We start from the raw sequence: 19,753 nt of genomic DNA on the forward strand, positions 1-19,753 counted from the left end.
TCACAATGGTGTGATCACTCACCTAAAGCCAGACATCCTGGAATGTGAAGTCAAGTGAGCCTTAGAAAGCATCACCACGAACCAAGCTAGTGGAGGTGATGGAATTCCAGTTGAGCTATTTCAAATCCTAAAATATGATGCTGTGAAAGTGCTACACTCAATATGCTAGCAAATGTGGAAAACTCAGCAGTGGCCACAGGACTGGAAAAGGTCAGTTTTCATTCCAATCCCAAAGAAAGGCAATGCCAAAGAAAGCTCAAACTACTGCACAATTGCATTCATCTCACACACTAATACAGTAATGCTCAAAATTCTCCAAGCCAGGCTTCAGCAATACATGAACCGTGATCTTCCAGGTGTTCAAGCTGGTTTTAGAAAAGGCAGAGGAACCAGAGACCAAATTGCCAACATCCGCTGGATCATGGAAAAAGCAAGAGAGTTCCAGAAAACATCTATTTCTGCTTTATTGACTATGCCAAAGCCTTCGACTGTGTGGATCACAATAAACTGTGGAAAATTCTGAAAGAGATGGAAATACCAGACCACCTGACCTGCCTCTTGAGAAATTTGTATGCAGGTCAGGAAGCAACAGTTAGAACTGGACATGGAACAACAGACTGGTTCCAGATAGGAAAAGGAGTACGTCAAGGCTGTATATTGTCACCCTGCTTATTTAACTTCTATGCAGAGTACATCATGAGAAACGCTGGGCTGGAAGAAGCACAAGCTGGAATCAAGATTGCCAGAAGAAATATCAATAACCTCAGATATGCAGATGACACCACCCTTATGGAAGAAAGTGAAGAATTAAAGAGCCTCTTGATGAAAGTGGAGAGTGAAAAAGTTGGCTTAAAGCTCAACATTCAGAAAGCTAAGAACATGGATGGCATCTGGTCCCATCACTTCGTGGCAAATAGATGGAAACAGTGGAAACAGTGGCTGACTTTATTTTTCTGGGCTCCAAAATCACTGCAGATAGTGATTGCAGCCATGAAATTAAAAGACACACTCCTTGGAAGGAAAGTTATGACCAACCTAGATAGCATATTCAAAAGCAGAGACATTACTTTGCCAACAAAGATCCGTCTAAGACAAGGCTATGGTTATTCCAGTAGTCATGTATGGATGTGAGATTTGGACTATAAAGAAAGCTGAGTGCCGAGGAATTGATGCTTTTGAACTGTGGTGTTGGAGAAAACTCTTGAGAGTCCCTTGGACTGCAAGGAGATCAAACCAGTCCATCCTAAAGGAGAGCAGTCCTGAATATTCATTGGAAAGACTGATGTTGAAGCTGCAACTCCAATACTTCGGCCACCTGATGTGAAGAGCTGACTCATTTGAAAAGACCCTAATGGCTGGGAAAGATTGAGAGCAGGAGGAGAAGGGGACAACAGAGGATGAGATGGTTGGATGGCATCACCAACTCAATGGACATGAGTTTGGGTAAACTCCGGGAGTTGGTGGTGGACAGGGAGGCCTGGCGTTCAGGGGGTCGCAAAGAGTCGGACACGACTGACTAAACTGATACTGGTTATATCTGTTATTTGAATACAAAAATATTTTAAAGACTTTTAGAAAAATATCTTGATACAGTTTAAGACCTTAAAAAGACACAAATCATCCTTACAGTAATTATACAAGAAGGTAAATTCTTACAATTATATTTTCCAAAAACATATCTTCATTAGGAAAACTATGCTGAATTCTTATAAAACTCTGAGTAAAATAACTCATAAAAAATCTGGACTTACCCTCATTTTCTTAAAATAAAAATTTCAAAGTTATATAGTCATCTATCTTCATAAAACAGAACTGTCTTCACTCATTGATACTGACCACTCTAAATCATGTTAAAAATGAAATACATTATTACTACTTTAAAATCTTTATTCAAATCAGAATCATGCTTATTAATTTACATTATCTTTCATTTAGAATTAAAATATAGTATCAATTAAAATATAATATCAAGTAGTTTTAAATCATACTTTTAGCCCTTTACAAAATATGAAGTTAAAGTTGTTATATTTTAAAAGTGAACAAAATTAGGGAAATTAGACTCAAATGAAAATGAAAAATTATGATACATTAGAACATACATGTACACATACTAAACAAAGAATAGTAAAACAAGATAAAGTATCTATAGTCATTTTCTATTTTTCTAGTGTCTATTTTCTATATATTATAAATCACATACTTTTAAATTATTTAAATAAAATTTTCAATTAATAAGTGCCAAATGAAGGATTATAAGAGAAAAATTTTCCTGAACTTTTCTTTTTACTTACTTAAACTACATGTTTCCCTAGGTCAGAAATTTCCCATATTTAGAATATCTTAAAAATCAAAGATTTGATGCATCCCCACATGCTACACACTATACAATTGGAAGTTCTCTAAAAAGAGGCAAAGAAAAAGAAAGAAATGGCACTCTCAATTTAGCTTCCCAAGAGTTAGAAGGATGCCCACAATCTGTGCTTACTTGTCTATATGGAAACGACAATGTTCATACCTTTTACTCTTTTTTTTAATATTCTTAACATTGTTATGATTTGTATTATCTATTTTCTTTCAAGAATGGAAACATCTGACTGCAAACTATTTTCTTATCTATTAAAATACAAATATTTTCTAGAATATGGATAGATAATTTTTAATGACAAACAGCAAAATACAGCAACCAATATCCAATAGGTATTCTGCCACTTAGTGGAGTTTTTCAAGAAAGCAATTGGTACACTTTCTCAATTTATAGATGTATTGAAAAATCTAAACATATAATGAAACAAACTCAGTATAAATATCAGCTATTAATTTGTGGATAAAGAACAATATATGGTAATATACAGTCAAAGACTTAAATAGCTGCTGCCATTTTTAAATTAAACTAAAAACACCATAAAATTTTAAGTTGAATTGATTTTATTAATAAGGATTAAGAAAAGAGAATGTTTAATATTATAAAATTAAAAAGTAAAGCAATTTTATCTCAATCTTTTCTCCACTGAAGGTTTTTTTCCCCTCTTCATTAATGGATACCATAAAAGAACAATTTCATAATCCCTAAACTTCTGATTTCAAAAACTTGATAGAATTTTGCAAGTTGTATTTCCCGTATTTTCTAATTTTGTAAATTTCCTATTGCTATCAATTTTGTTATTGTCAACCCCTTAATATTAATAATAATTTAAAAAAAAGAAAAGCTATTTTACTGCTTTTTACTGCTAAAATATAGAAAATTAATGTCATGAATTTGGCTCACACTGACAGAATATTTATTAATGCTACAAATCAGAGATCCAATGACAGAAATACTGTCTTGAATCCAAAAAGAACAAAAATGAGGTCACTTGAATTGCCCTGAAAAGCATTCCACAATCTTCAGCATGGCTTACTTCTAGCTATACTCTAAAGTTCTAGTGTTTAAAATGTAACTAAAAACTAAGTCAGAGTTCTTATTTTCAAGTAAAGGCATCTAAATGACTTTAAGTAATAAAATCTATCAAAATATTTCACAAGTCTAAAACACAGCTGAGAAGGAATAGCTATTTTTTCAGCTATTAGTTTTTTATTTTAAAGGTCCAAGAAAAAAATTAAATGATAAACTACAGAAAACTGCAAAATGTCAAATTTAACTCCTATAATTTCTCTATTTTGTTATGAATATTATTATGACTGTCAACATTTACTTTTAATGTGCCAAAAATAAGACTTTACAAAATGTGAACAATTAAAAAGAAAATTACATTAGTAATTTTATTTCTTTTGATTCGTTTTATAGGGTAGTAAAACAATACCTCTTCAAAAACCACTAAAATGTTAATGAAGTTATCACAAAATCTTTTAAAGTAGATTTTTCCACTATTCAATTATGCCTAGATAACTTTGAATAGCTACAACTTTCTCCAAATAGGTACCAAAGTTTGTACAGACTTAATTGTGAAATCTGACTGAAATAAAACTTGAGATCACAAAAATTTGTAAGTTTTAATTATTTACCTTTTAAACTTCAGAGACTTTTTTTAAAGAAAAAAAATTATTTCAAAACTTTAATAACTGCAGATTTAGTAATTTTTTTACTTGAAAACAATGTCCATTTTCATGAATCACAATTAAGATATATTGAAGATTTAAGTGCGAAAGATTTCAAAGTGTCAATGTTACTATAACTCTTTAAATGTTCTCAATATATACAAAAACATACAAATTATAGATACAATTAGTTATATATCTACAATACAACATATGAACCATTCTCCTTCTCTAACCATACTGATATGAGGATAAAGTAATAAATCTCTGTGCTATTCAAGGCAAAAAAAAAAAAAAAAAGACCTTTTAAAAAATAAATCTTTTAAAGAATAGTTTTAAAAATAAAGTTCAAATATTGCACAAAATAATTTAACTGGAAATATTACTATACACTATAAAAGAATTTTTTCAATTTTTTAACACTACAGTAAATTCCACCTTCTAATTCTATAAAAGAATTTATTGGATATCTGCATGTAGATATTAAATGTTTACATTCAGTTTGATGGGAATGTAATTTGCAGAAGTTAACTGAGCCTTTGTCTTAGAAGTTCATCTATTTGAGTCTTATACATATTTTTTACATCTTCAAGATCTAATCGAAGTTCTTCTGCCTCTTCTGCTTTTTCTCCATACATCTGCAGAATAGTGTTGTATCTTTGATCCAAATCCTATAAAATACAGAAAATCTTTAATATTTATTTATATTATCATAAATAAGCCACCAGTAAAGACACTACAATCTAAATAAAAGTATATAGTCATCTCTCGTAAAAATTAAACTTGCACTTTAGTCTGTTAGAATAAAAGACTGAAAAAAAAAAAAATACTAGACTAGATGGCTATTAATCTTAACCTATCTCTTCACTAAATCTACAATTCTCCCCATATGTAGCTTAATCTGTCTTTTCTCCCATTAATTTCAGCACATTTGATGCAATTTAAGTGTCTGGTTCCCTGTAATTTAAGTATTATCTGGCATTTACCCCAAAAGATATTCTCATATATAGGTTAACAGCAATTGGCAATCCAAATATGCTAATTGTGAGGATACATTTAACAGTAATCAATAAAATATTACTCAGATCATGCAAAAGTTCAGGATTATTAAAGCCTTGGCCAAATGAAATCTAGTTATTTTCCTATGCTTGGACTGAACATGATTGTGAAAAACCACTGTGCATGTAACTAAAAATAAGAGTGAAGAATACTTACCCTTAGCTGCATTCGAAGTCTGGGTATCTCCTTCACTTTCTCTTCAAGTTCATCATTTTGATTTGTTAATTTAACTAGCTCTTCAGCCATTATGGAGCGTGTTTTTTCTAGATTGCCAATTTCTAGCTGAGGCACATTACCAGAGAGTGATTTAAATCAAAATATATCTTGTTTAATAATCCCACTAATATAAACATATATAATGTGCTGATTTTTAAGAAATAGATATGTGAATATATAACCAAGAACAAGCTCTTTCTTAAATAAAAGGAAACAGTGGCACAAAAAGGGTTTCAACTTTCCTCAGAGGTATATCATTCACAGGATTTAGATTTACTATGAGAGAGAAAGAACTAAAGAAAATTTAATAATCTGTTTGTAACATGCAACTCTATATTTTTCTCTAATCTAAGGAAATAGCAATATATTTGTTATTCTGTGGTTTAGCCCCTAGAATGTGTCCAACTCTTGCGACCCCATGGACCACAGCCTGCCAGGCTTCTCTGTCCATAAGATTCTCCAGGCAAGACTACTGGAGTGGGTTGCCATTTCCTTCTCCAGGGGATCTTCCCGACCCAGCGATCAAACCTGGGTCTCCTGTAGTGCAGGCACATTCTTTACCAACTGAGCTACCAGGGAAGCAAAAACTAACTTTAATGTAGTGCCAACTGTGTAGGTCATATTGGTAAGAACTTATCAATTACCAAAGAAGTTTGTTTGCACTCTCAAGCGTTACATAAGGCAACATAAACATAAAAGGTATTAAGATCATGCTGATCTATTTTCTTCCAATTCAAGGACATCTTCTTTAATAAGAGTTATATTTTCACCTAACTAAAATCATAAAATAAGAATAGGAAAGTTCTACTTTTGAGTGTATCAAGTTTAACAATGAAAACAGGTAAGTAAAATATTTTAACATTTCTCACCACATTAAGTTTATGAAAAGCAAGATGAGATAGGAGGATGTCCCACTCAAATTCTTTACTTTTTTGTATAGCAGGTTACAGTTCTAATCTCTCTCATCACCTTTGTTCTTTCCTCAGAGGGGGAGCTGGAGTAACTTATATACGAGGTGAATCTGGGAAGAATTAAATGGCTATGCTCAGCGCAGCAACTTAGCTTTTGTCATGTCTGGAAAAAGCTGCCTGCGAGGAGCTCTCTGCTTCTAGATGCCTCTAAGTCTTACTGAGGCAGGCTACCTATCACATGTGGGGAGGCCTACTCTAGCCTATCATTTTCTGTGACAGTCTCCCAAATTCTGGCACTCAGACCCATCTGACTTTCATCCTTGGCTAAGTTCTCCAACCAGCCTTTATTGTTAATATACATGATTTATTTGGGGCTTCATAGGCCACTATCACTTTATTTCTCAATTTGCTCAAAAAGCAGGTAGAAATGAAGGATGCAACTTACTGGGCCTCAAAATTTCATTTCCTTGTATAGCACATTTCATTTTTATAATACCTGTAAATGAGAAATTTCTCCTTCCCTTAGCTTCAGCTGAGACTGTAGATTTTCAATAATGCTTGATCCCGCTCCCATCCTTACAGCATCATAAAGATTGCTTCCATTTGCTGACACAGACATTGGTCCAAATGAGTGATCATGAGGCTCATCCTATGTTAATTAAAGAAAGTACATACAGTTATTCAACTACTATAGACTATGCACAAGGTGCAAACAAAATAGTTAGGACAGTTCTTGCTTTAAATCGTCTACGATTTTCTTAAAGGCAGAAAATTTTCTCTTATTTCCTCAGTGCAATTAGCACTCCCTTACAAAAATGCAGATAAATTGTTCATAGAATGCCAAGGTCATGGTGAGAGCCAAACTACTATCCTGCACACTCTCATTATTCAACTTAAGAATGCATACAAAAAATAAAACATCACCTGAGACAGAAAAGATGTCTGTAGGCCTGCCATATCAACTCCACTTATTGAACTTGAACGTGATATTGTAGGAGTGCTAGAAACAGAAAACGGTTTCCGCTCCTTAGGGTGTAAAGAAAAAAATTAAATTCAGATTAAAGGGTAAAATGGCAAATAAAAAAGCAAGAAACTTTCCTAGGATCAATGACAACAAAGATTCATTCTAATTTCCTCCTAAAATGGTTACAGATATGATTTCTGAAGTCTTATCAAAAGCACAATTATTTAGTAATTTAAAAGTATAGAAAAACTTGATCAAATCATTACAAGACTCATTTATATTCTACAGTATAATTTGGTTTATGTTTTATGAAATGTGAATGTTTTTAACAGAGAAATTACATGAACTGTTTCATATTATATAACATACCACCAATTAAACATATTTCTCTAGAATAAGATTACCAAGATTTACAAACTGTAATGTTTCTGGCTTATCCATTTTATTTTTACTGTATTTTAGACCAAATAAATTCAGAAGGTAGTCTCAATGTACATATAGGTGGTTTTTACATATTATGCTAATTACTGAGTATACTCCCATCCTTTAAATACAGGAAACTCACTTTAGAAAAATTGCCTTCATTAACCAGAAACAAAGTGAACAAACCAGTTTCATTCCCAGGTGCCTATGGGCCAAATGAGGTGCATCAGTATCAGTGAGAGACCACAAAATAAAAAGGGACAAGACGTTCCATAATTCATCTCCTAGAAATCACAGATCTCTTTGTATAAACTCAAGTCACTCTGGATCTACTCTGAGGAGAACACTGATTATACTACTAGAATTCATCACTCTACTGACTTTAGATGTTAAGAAATGGTATTTATAAAGTTTAGCTTGAATTACAAAACAATGACTAATCCCAACAGCTACTAACTGGTTACATCAAAAAAGAAAACAACAAAATTTAATACCTTTTCTTTTACTGCTTCTTGAGTGAAAATTGCTTTCTTCCTTTCTTGTTCAACTTTCATTTTCTCCATTTCTAACTGACTATTCAACAGTGTCTAATGGAGAGAGACAGTCAGGTTATTTCTGTGAAACCAAGTTATCATAAGTCAATCTCCAAATTAGGAATATAATGTATACAGTCTTATTTGTTCTACTACTAAAGACCCAAGTACCAAAAGCAGAAACATCACCCATTTCATGTTGTCATTTCATTAACTTGCTACCATTCCCAACCATTCTCTAATGGAAGCTCTAAGAGGTAAGTGAACACTAATAGAAATACCTTTTCTTTCCTTGTCTCTTCAAGTGTTCTTACATATTCATCCTTTAGGTTTTCTAATTCAACCTGGTACCTATTAAGCCAAAGGGAATTAAACAAAAAAAGATGATAGTACAGACTATTAAAAACATACTACTATTTTACCTCCAGTTACATACTTAGTAGTCATTTTTATTATCAGCTTGATTTTCCAACTGTATTTTCCAGATTACCTGGGTTTTATTCAGAAGCTAAACTACCATGTCTGCGTATTTTTTGGTTCTTTGGGCTAAGATTTCATTTAAAAAGAGACTTCCTAAATAGAATTTTGAATACCACCATTTCATAACATTAGTATGTTCAGATTCTACAAAAGCATTACAGAGTTCTACAAAAATGTCTGCAGAAGTTCATATTCTTTACTTTATAAATCATTTTTCCCTGACTACTTTTTTTAAAAAGTAAAACTTCCAAAGAACTCACAGGATAAAACCCATCCTCACAGCCTTAATTAACTTCACACAGATAGACATTACAGCTTGTGATTTCCAAAGAGCCCAGACGTTTGTTTAGAAAGAGGAACAATGCTTAAACCCTTGTCATACACAAATACCTCCAGTGTGTGGTCTTCAACTACTTTGTGGTTACAGACTCCTTCAAAAAAATCTGATTAAAGCAATGAATCCTTTCCCTAGAAAATGCAAATACATTCAGAACATGCCACACATGTTCAAGAGACTATACAAGGTTCAGTGAATCCTACACCTAACTTGGTTCCACATCCTATTACTAATGACTCTGACTTTAAACACTACAAGTATGTATTTCCAGTTCTCAGTGCGATGAAGTTAAACACCAACAGCATATTTTTTAAGTGCTTTAAAATGTCAAGAAACTATCAAGAATAACACTCAAGAAACATGCTCACCTATTATTTTCATCCTCTAGTTTTCTTAGCCTATTTTTCTCTGATTCTAGCTGAGCCTGAAATCTACTATTTTCTTGTCTTAAGAGAGAATTCTGTGACTCCATGGAAGACATTTGAATTTTGTTAGCAAGAAGTTCTTCTGTGGCCGCACGTTCTCTCTCAACTGCTGCTGCCAGCAAGGTCTGGGATTCACCTGATGGTAGGATAAGTAAGAAATTTCAATCATATATACATATATTCAAGAGGCCAAGATAATAATACCAAACAGATTCTGACTTCAAACTTCTAATGATGCAGATAGCCACACTTAAAACTATTTAAGTACTCACTGAGTAAGGCAGACCTGCCTACAGAGACAAATTTTAAAAATCTTAATTTATAGGTGCTTTACCATTTTTTTCACCAATATATTTTAATTTGAAAGTGGAGGCATGTATCAGCAGAGTAGTGAATCAACCAGTGCTGGATCAAAAAAACCTCAAACTAATCTTCACAACATATATGAAAATTAACTCAAATGGATTACATACTTAAAAGCAAAAGAAAATATAATGAGGGGAGGGGCAAAACAGGTGAAGGGGATTAAGAGGTACCAACTACCAAGTATAAAATAGGTAAGCTGCAAGGATGTAATGTACAGCACAGGGAATATAGCCAATATTTCATCAAACTTAATATGAAGTATCATCTATAAAAATGTCATATAAGAAATGAATCGCCAGTCCAGGTTTGATGTAGGATACAGGAAGCTTGGGGCTGGTGCACTGGGATGACCCAGAGGGATGGTATGGGGAGGGACGTGGGAGGGGGGTTCAGGATGGGGAACACGTGTACACCCGTGGCGGATGCATGTTGATGTATGGCAAAACCAATACAATATTGTAAAGTAAATAATAATAATAGATAAATAAAATTTTTTTAAAATAAAAGTGTCAAATTACTACTGTACACCTGAAACTAATAGAATACTGTAAGTCAACCATACTTCAACTTTTTTAAAAATCATAAAATTTTTAGGAAAAAAATCAAAGAAATCTTCAGGATCCAAGGATAGGTAAAGAGTACTTTGGTTTAACACAAAACTATGAGCCATAAAGAGAAAAACTGATAAATCAGACTTCCTCAAAATTTTAAACTTTTGCTTAATGTGAAAAAAATGAAAAGACAAGCTACATACTTGGAGGAAATAAATACAAACCATATTATCTAAGACTAGTATCTAGATTACATAAAGAAGTCTCAAAACTCACTAATTAAAGTATAAATGGTCCAATTAGAAAACGGGCAACAGACACAGTTTACTGAAGAGGATGTACTAATGGAAAATGAGCATATAAAATGACATAAAATGTCATTCAACATCTTTCACAAGGAAAATGCAAATTAAAATCATAATAAGACATCACTACACCCCTGTCTGAATGACTAAAAGAAAAAATAGGGGCAAACACCAAAAGAAAATGCTGGCAAGGATGTAAAGAAACTAGATTACTCTCATAGACAAAGCCACTTTGGAAAATAGTTGGCATTTGCTTAAAGAACTAGGCACACAACTAGACATACAACCCAGCAATTAGACACGTGGGCATATATCCAGAGAAATGAAATCTTAAGTTCACACTAAAAGCTGTACACAAATGTTCATTACAGCTTGATCTGCACAGACAAAATCTAGATACAGCCCAGACATCCTTTGTTAGGTAGATGGTCAAATAAGATATGCTACATATAAACACAGAAAAAATACTCACCAGTAAAGACTAAATCTCTAATATATATAAGAATTTGCATGAATCTTCAGGGAATTATACTAAGCAAAAAAAGCCCATTCCCAAAAATGTCACATATTATACAATTCTATTTATATAACATTTTGAAATTCCAAAAGTTTAGAAATAGAGGATTAGTGATTGCCATAGATTTGGGACTGGAAAGGAAGGCCAAGAGGGTGGTAGTATAGTTTTAAAGGGCAAAATGAGGGGTCTTTGTGGTGTTAGAACTATTCAATATCTTGACTGTAGTGACAGATACATGAACCTACACGTGGTCAACTTGTATAAAACTTAATACACACACTGACATAAACACACATATATAGACAAGTGAGTACCAGTAAAACTGGGCAAATTAGAATAAAATCAGAAGGTTGTTTCAATGTCAATATCTTGGTTGTGATATTCTACTACAATCTTGCAAAACATTAACATTTGAGTATTGGGGAAAGTGTGCAAGGGGCCATTCCATATCACTTATGCATATGTTATAACTGTATACGAATCTAGTTATCTCAATTGAAATTTTCAACTAAAAAAAATAGTGGATAAAATTTTGAGATTTAACCAAGGCTAGAATTTTCATAATTTTCCCCACTAAAATAGACCCAGTCATATCTCTGTTTTACATTATATATTCTTTTCAATACTGTATCTATGCTCTTATTTATAGCATTATAAAGAATGTTTGTCCCGTGGCTTTGCCTACACTGTAGCACAACACCATACATCCCCGAGAGTGTGTAGGCTCCAGTTTAAAAGCCACAGAAATACCTGCTTCTAGCTTCAATTTTCAACCTAAAATTTGTATCTAGAAATTAAACAGTAGATGAAGGTTCATCTGTTTAGGGATTTTTCTTTTTAAGCAGATGAATCTATTTCAGACAAAATCTTATATGAAGCTACAAGGGAAAAAAAAAAAAGGGTAGTCAAAGGAGGCACTACTTTCATTAAAGCAGCCTGGAGGAAGCCCAGCACGTTACTTATCGAGCTTCCCTCTCACCATGACAGCCAGCACTAAGACATACGAGAGATCTAGTGAACAGTGTTTCAAACCCACTAATCTAGCTCACCCCTCATGATTTTACAGGGAGTAGTCCAGAGAAGGTACATGACTTGCTCCAGAGTGTTTGGCTGGATGATTGAAAACAAACCATAAAAGCCATGAGTCCAAATGTTTTGACACCCATTCACATTGGCTTTTATCACTACACCATGATGTCTCTCAAATTACAGTTAATTTTAGGCATAGAAAAGAAACAGGAATTTTTCACCATTTGCTAGCTTCTGGGATATCTAATATATACATATTCTACCTGTTTGTGCTTGAGTAAGTATCTTGGGAAAAAAAAATTCTTTTTATTAACAGCACAGGGTATTTTTGTAAAGAAGCAAAATTTGGAATCATAAGACTTCATAGCATCTGTCTACCAGAATCTGAACTTGATTTAACTTGACCTATCTCTGCTCTTGGAATTCCACCACTGACTAGAATCATATTCGATCTCTACCTCCTACACTACCGCCGACAAGCTAAAACAACGTCAGATTTAGCAATGGACGAGGAAACAATAGAGTGCAAAAGTTTGTAAAAATGAGCAAAAGAATGACAAGAAAGTATTTTAGACAGTACCTGACACATTATGTAAGGTATGATTTGAAAAGAGTCAGTTAAGATATTAGAAAATAAATGTAAGAGAGAAGAGGTCAAAATCTACAAGTGAGACACAAAATAAAACCATCAGATTCAGTGAATTTCAATTTCATGCCATTACCCTAATTCTAAAACAGGATGGAAGGGCTTAAGAACTGCATTGAGCTTAAGAACTAAAGCAGTTACCAAGTCTATCAGAAAGATTCTTCTCTAACTTCTCCCATGATGACGTCTGGGACCCTAGAGTTGCTTGCAAATTTTCTATCTGTCGAAGCAATGGTCTTGTTGTTGATGAAACACTTTGACTCAGTTCTTGGTTTCGATTCTCTGCTTCCTGGAGTCTCTGAATTATGACATTCTTAAGTCATTATTACTGACAGCAGTAAAAACACTAAAAATGCTAGCAAACAAACTTTATGAGAGATTTCGGGAAAAAATTACTTGTTTTCTATTACTTTCTAACTATTCAATCCTTAAGTTATAGTTAAGTTGCATAATGGAGTAACTAAGTATGTGCTTCTTTCAAAGCATTTCTATGTAATGACAGCCTTTGATTACCTTCAGGTAATAAAGAGTATCATCCAAACTTCTTAGTAGTTGCCTCCTCTCTAAATATTTCTAAGTATTTATAAAACAGGAAGATCAATATGAGTGGAATTTTCTCCCCCTTCTCCTGCACAACTTCACTGACTGACATCAACAGAGTAGTAGCATAAAAATTAGGCATTGCTTTCTGCCCCACAGTAATCAAAGACTGATAATAATTAATCAATCAGCCATTACAAATGAAAAAAAAAAACACTCAAAATACTACATATCTATCATGATAAAATTACTTTCTAGAAAATTAGTTTTTTTCTTATACATTTTTGAAGTGCCCACTCTGATTTTATTCACATAAACCACATAAAAATACAGAAAATGAAGAGTATGGCAGTAATCTTCTCAACTTGAAGAACATTACCCAATTAACTCATTTATTATTTTTAGAAAAACACATCTCAAGATTTGTATTTTAGGGAAACTCTGACAAGTACCTGCTGGAGTTCACTGATCTCATGGCGTAAATAATCCTCTTTTCTGGCAGCTGTTTGCTCTGCACGTTGCAGTGCCAGCCTAAGGTCCCCCACCTGCACGAAGAGAACCAACACACTATCACAACCAACGTCAAATATTATCTCTAACTTCCTGCTATTATCTTTTGTGTTGTGTTGACTTACGATTACATATGACTTATGATTCATATATAATATTCTATGCTATCCATGAGCATTTACATGCAATATCACATATCTCATTCTTCAGGCAATCCCTGAACCACATGTACTCAATATGTACCTATGAAAGCACAATAGGTGTACACACATACACACACACATACACACATGAACATATACATATGTACAAGGTCCAGACACTGACATACAATATAGGAGGAAACACAGTGCATCCATGAATGTTTTCAGTGTAAGGCAGAATGTGATAGGAACTATATGAGCTTAAAAAACTGGCTGCTATATTCACACACAGCTGCACAGGTTGTAAACTTGCTATAGCCTTTGCAGAAAGCATTATGGCAAGATATTGAAAGAATCATCAAACTTTTTACATTCTTTAATCTGATCATCCTAGTCCTGAGAATTCACTCTATAGAAACAGATCTATAAACATACAAAAATATTCTCTACACTGTCAGCTAGACTAACAAAAACAAAACAAGAAATGCTGCAAATACCCATTAGCAGTAATTTATTTTTGCCAATGTTGATACAACAGGAATATGCCCAATAAAAATATGACCACAAAAAACATGCATAAGTGTACAATTTAATCTTAAATGAAAAAAACTATAAAATAATATGAAAAAAGTGTGAAAGTGTTAGTCACTCAGTCATGTCCAACTATTTGCAACCCCATGGACTATAGCTCGCCAGGCTCCTTCGTCCATGGAATTCTCCAGGCAAGAATACTGGAGTGGGGCCATTCTCTTCTCCAGAGGATCTTCCCAACCCAGGGATCAAACCCGCATCTCCTGCATTGCATGTAGATTCTTTACCGTCTGAGCCACCAGGGAAGCCCATATAAATGATATCAAATTATAAAAAAAAAGTATATACAGATAAAGACAAGAAATTAATACACAAACTGACAGTACTTGTAAAAGGTGATGTTTGAATGGTAACCCCATGCACTCTTTATCTCAATTCTCTCAATTATTATTGTCCCAATGTATTTTTAATTTAAAATATTAATATTTTATCTATCCCAGTGAGGGAGCAGCAGAAACACAGGAGTATATGGACCATGGTGTGATCTACAACAGCAAAATATTGGAAACAATCCCAATATACATTAATAGGAACTGACTGAATGGTATAGTCACAGAATGATAAACTACAAAACTGTAAAAAGAAATTAAAAAAAAAAATTCTATGCTCTACCATGGAATGATCACCAGGATGTTTTATTAAGTACATAAAGCAATCTATAAAATGGCATATTACCAAATAGAAAGCTATATTTTATGGAGAAAGGATGTGTGCTCAATCACTCAGTTGTGTTAGACTCTTTGCAACCCCATGGACTGTACCCACCAGGGTCCTCTGTCCATGGAGTTTTCCAGGCAAGAACACTGGAGTGGGTTGCCATTTCCTTCTCCAGTAAACAGTAAACTATATTTTATGTAGAAAAGATGAAAGAGGTACAAATAAACATGTGTATAAGTGTATGTGTATATATATACACACATTGAGGAGGAATATAAATAAATGTAGATATGGAATTTATTGCATTTACAAATAGAAACACTGAAAAAAAAAACCTACTGTAGTAAAATGGCTATTTATAGGCAAAGAAAGGGAATGAGGAGGGACTAAGTTGGCAGCAAATGTTACCCTAGTATATTTTGCTATGTAGCTTTCACTTTGGAATCATGTAAATGTTTTACATATTCATGTATAATTAAATAAAAAATGCATTGAGATCAGTGAGGAAAGAATAGTCTTTTCAACAAGTAGTGCTGGAACAATTTGATATTCACATGCAAAAGACCTAAATGTGAGAACTATGACTATAAAAATCATAGAAGGAAATAGGTGAAAATCTGTATGATCTTGAATTAGGCAAGAGGTTCTTAAATATGATATCAAAAGCACAAGGAACAAAACAAAAAATAAGTAAGCTGGACCTCATCAAAATTAAAAAACTTTTGTGTATCAAAAGACACTCTGAAGAAAGTCAAAGACAACATAGAAAGTGGGAGAAAAATATTTACAAATCCCACATTTGATAAAGGTCTAGTATGCAGAATATATAAGGAACTCTCACAAATGAACAATAAAAATGATAATATAAAAAAGGGCAAAGGATTTAAATACTTGAATAAATTTCTCCAAAGGAGAGACAGAAATCCAATAATCACATAAAAAGATGCTCAACATTATTAATAATTAAGGGAAAATAAATCAATACCATAATAGATACCATATAACACCCCTAAAAGGGTTACAATGAAAAAAAAAAAAAAGACAATGACAAATACTGGCAAGAATGTGGAGAAATTGAAACTCCCATATATATGGCTGGTGGGAATGTAAAATGGTTCAGCCACTGTGGATAAGTCTGGTTGTTCCTGTAAAAGTTAAACGTTTAAGACTAACATATAACCCAAGGGTATATATCTAAGAGAATTTAAAACATATGGTCACATAGAAATAAGTAAATTAATGTTTAGAGCAGCATTATTCATAATAACCTAAAAGTGTAAAAACTCCTGGGTGTATATCTAGAGGAAGTGAAAACACTAATTTGGAAAGATATACACCCTCCAATGTTTACAGCAGCACTGTTTATAATATCCAAGATATGGAAGCAAACTAACTATCCATCAATAGATGAACGGATAAAAAGGTGTGATATATATATAGCTGAAATACTATTCAGCCATAAAAAAGACCGGAATTTTGTCATGTGCAGCAACAGGGATGGTGTGTACTATGATTAGTGAAATAAGTCAGACAGAAAACAAATACTGTACAATATCACTTATATGTGAAATCTAAAAAAAACAAAACTAGTGAATTTAACAAAAATGAAACAGACCCATGAATTTAAAGAACAAGCTAGTGATTACCAGAGGGAATAGAAAACAAGGGAGGGGAAAATCAGAAGTACAAGACTAAAAGGTACTATTACATATAAAATAAATAAGCTAATGATATTGTACAGCAAGGGGAACACAGCCAGTATTTGATAATAACTAAAAATGGACTATAACCTTTAAAAAAATGTGAATCACTATGACATACACCTGAAATTTATATAATATTATAAAATAACTATACCTCAATAAAATAAATAAAATTTGAAAGTATAAATAACCCAAATATCAATTAATTGATGATTTTATAAGACAAAGTCTGACAAATGTTGGTTTTACTCCTTCATTTGACGTCCATGGATTCCCATAGATGCTATGAATGAGCTCAGGAGTAAACAGATTCTCCGGAAATTATATGCAATGTGTAGTATTTATCTGCATACATGCATTCTTTTGGTTAAGAATGTCCCTAGTTTTCATAGCACTCTCAAATAAGTTTGAAATTCATGAAAATAACAAGCAATACTGGTTTAATGTAAGCATTACTTTAACAACAGTTTAAAAAACACACAATTAATTAAATTTGGCACAATCTAGTATTCTTAGAGAAGTGCCCAATAAGATTATAAAGGAAATGCAACACATATGCCACTATATAAGGTTTTATTCAAATTTACTAATGGATTCTTTATTTTGCAGAAGCACAAAGATTTTTAAAGACTAATTTATCATCCAACGCTTACTTGAATTGCTAATGTTTCCTGCTGCTGACGGGCTTCTTCTTGGGCCTTCTCCAGTGCTGCAGAAAGTTCTTCTTTAGCTCTCATTTCACGACTCAGAGCAGCTTCCTGGGCCTCACTATCCTTTGCAGCATTGGCTTTGTGGAGATCAGTAAGCTCTCTTAAAAATAGATAGATAGTTTTTAATTTAAAATAATATACAGTTAATTACATGACCAAGTTAAGTTTCCATGTAGATTTCCATGAGCTCTACAGAATGAGGAAGTTTACCACGTAATAAACACTGATTACAAGGACTCTGTGAAGCTCGCTTTAACCAGTCATAACTCCATATACCAGAAAGTTTATATGTTATTAATGATCAGGTAATAAAAAAAGGTGTTTCTTCCATTTCTTGCTCTGGTAATTGATTTTCAGTGAGTTGAATATTTGTTCATTTTCTTACTTGTATGCACTATCAAGAGCAGCCTGAATACTTCGGTTCTTTTCTTCAAGTTCATTAATGTCTATGTGAAGTCGACCAAGGTCCTTCTCTTGGCGTTCTACCACAGAATTTAGTTTCTTAATATTTTCTCTATGTTGTTTCTCAACCTCTTCTTTGCCATCAAGGACCTATATTATAAAAAGAGAAAAAGGTATATTTCAATAAAAAAATAGACCACAGTCAATAACCATGTTCTAGGAATCTCAAGCATTGTATCAATAATAACAAAGAAAAACCTTAACATTCACTATTTACTTGCTTGAAAATTCCTCCCAAATGACATACCTCAATAATTCATTGAGGTATGTCATGGCCAACTATTCATATTGGAAGTAACAGCAACATATACGTAGAGAATGGTTAATATTCACCTGTTTTAAATGTTGTAACTCTTCTTCAAGCTCTTGAACTTTTTTGTTCAGCTTTGCAATAATATTTTCATTTTCTTTGTCTTTAGTTCTTAATTTCTTAATGATGTTAGAATTATGCAGCTGCTGTTTTGAAAGTTTCTCTCCTGGCAATGGCAAAAAAGTATAAGTTCAAATAATGATGATTCGCTAAGACTGTGCGTAGAATGTTTTCTCTAACCAATGACAGAAAATGACAGAATATCTTTAAAATCACAATGCTGTAACAGTTAATGTTAAAGTGATTTGGACAGGAATCAGTGACTTGGACATGAATGCTAAAATTACTAAGTAGAAGGATGGTGTGGAACAAAATATTTACAGTCTTAAAGAATCATTCCCACATACTATAAATTACAAAGGGAAAAAAATATGCTTTTACAACAGAGAAATCTGGTCATAATCTTAACCAAACATTCAATTCTGACATCACTAAACTGTGCTACAGCCTGACCTTATGTGTCCACTGATGTGATGGAGTAGAAGGTGCACAATATCACCTTTTATATTTACTAGAAATCTGATCTGAATTTAACCATGAAGAAAGTGACAAACTCCTAAACAGGGGGGGTAGTCAACAGGACGACTGGACTCCACAAAATCTTTGATGTCATGAAAAAAATATCCTAGATTGGAGGAAGACTAAAAGAATATAATTTCCAAATGCAATGAACTTTGGATCTTAGGGCAGAACAAATAACCAGACATGAGAGTCATTTTTTGAGACAACTGAGATAAAGGACAAAATACACACTAGAATACACTTCTGAATTAATGCTGATTTTCTTAGATGAGATGACAATGTTGCGCCTGTCAAGAAAAACTGCCCTTGGGAGATGCAGATGGAAGAACTGAGGAGTGGACTACAGAGTCAATGCAATTTCTATCAAAATCCAAATGGCATTTTTCACAAAAACAGCAGGAAAAAAAAAAAAAAATCCTAAAAGTCATATGCAACCACAAAAGACCTCAAACAACCAAAGTGAGTCTGAGCAAGAACAAAGCTGGAGATACCACACTTCCTAATTTCCTAATTTCAAAGCATAATACTAAACTATAGAAATCAGAATAGTATGGTACTGACATAAAAACAGACATATAGACCAATGGAACAAAATGGAGAGCTTAAAAAGTGATCTTCAACAAGGATGTCAAGAGTACAACCATGAGGAAAGGGCTGTCTCATCCATAAATGGTACTGGGATATGCATATGCAGAAAAACTAAACACTATAGCATCATACATCAAAAATAAAAACCAACTCAAAATAG

General features: G+C 33.1%; 1 protein-coding gene across 1 annotated transcript in view; it reads right to left on the reverse strand.

Annotated features, from left to right (window-relative positions):
- Window positions 1-3,493: 3,493 nt before the first annotated feature.
- Window positions 3,494-19,753, reverse strand: part of TMF1 (TATA element modulatory factor 1) — a 32,867-nt gene continuing 16,607 nt past the window's right edge. Inside the window, exons 6-17 of the mRNA XM_027523610.1 lie at window positions 18,447-18,589; window positions 18,037-18,203; window positions 17,595-17,751; window positions 13,790-13,882; window positions 12,939-13,095; window positions 9,327-9,519; window positions 8,423-8,492; window positions 8,103-8,195; window positions 7,146-7,247; window positions 6,718-6,870; window positions 5,251-5,376; window positions 3,494-4,706 (exon numbers count right to left, since the gene is read on the reverse strand). Coding sequence (XP_027379411.1) covers window positions 4,563-4,706; window positions 5,251-5,376; window positions 6,718-6,870; window positions 7,146-7,247; window positions 8,103-8,195; window positions 8,423-8,492; window positions 9,327-9,519; window positions 12,939-13,095; window positions 13,790-13,882; window positions 17,595-17,751; window positions 18,037-18,203; window positions 18,447-18,589 — 1,598 coding nt within the window. The 3' untranslated portion in view covers window positions 3,494-4,562. The remainder of the gene's footprint in view (window positions 4,707-5,250; window positions 5,377-6,717; window positions 6,871-7,145; window positions 7,248-8,102; window positions 8,196-8,422; window positions 8,493-9,326; window positions 9,520-12,938; window positions 13,096-13,789; window positions 13,883-17,594; window positions 17,752-18,036; window positions 18,204-18,446; window positions 18,590-19,753) is intronic.

This window comes from Bos indicus x Bos taurus, chromosome 22 (genome assembly GCF_003369695.1).
Source record: "Bos indicus x Bos taurus breed Angus x Brahman F1 hybrid chromosome 22, Bos_hybrid_MaternalHap_v2.0, whole genome shotgun sequence".
In the NCBI taxonomy this organism is placed as follows: domain Eukaryota; kingdom Metazoa; phylum Chordata; class Mammalia; order Artiodactyla; family Bovidae; genus Bos; species Bos indicus x Bos taurus.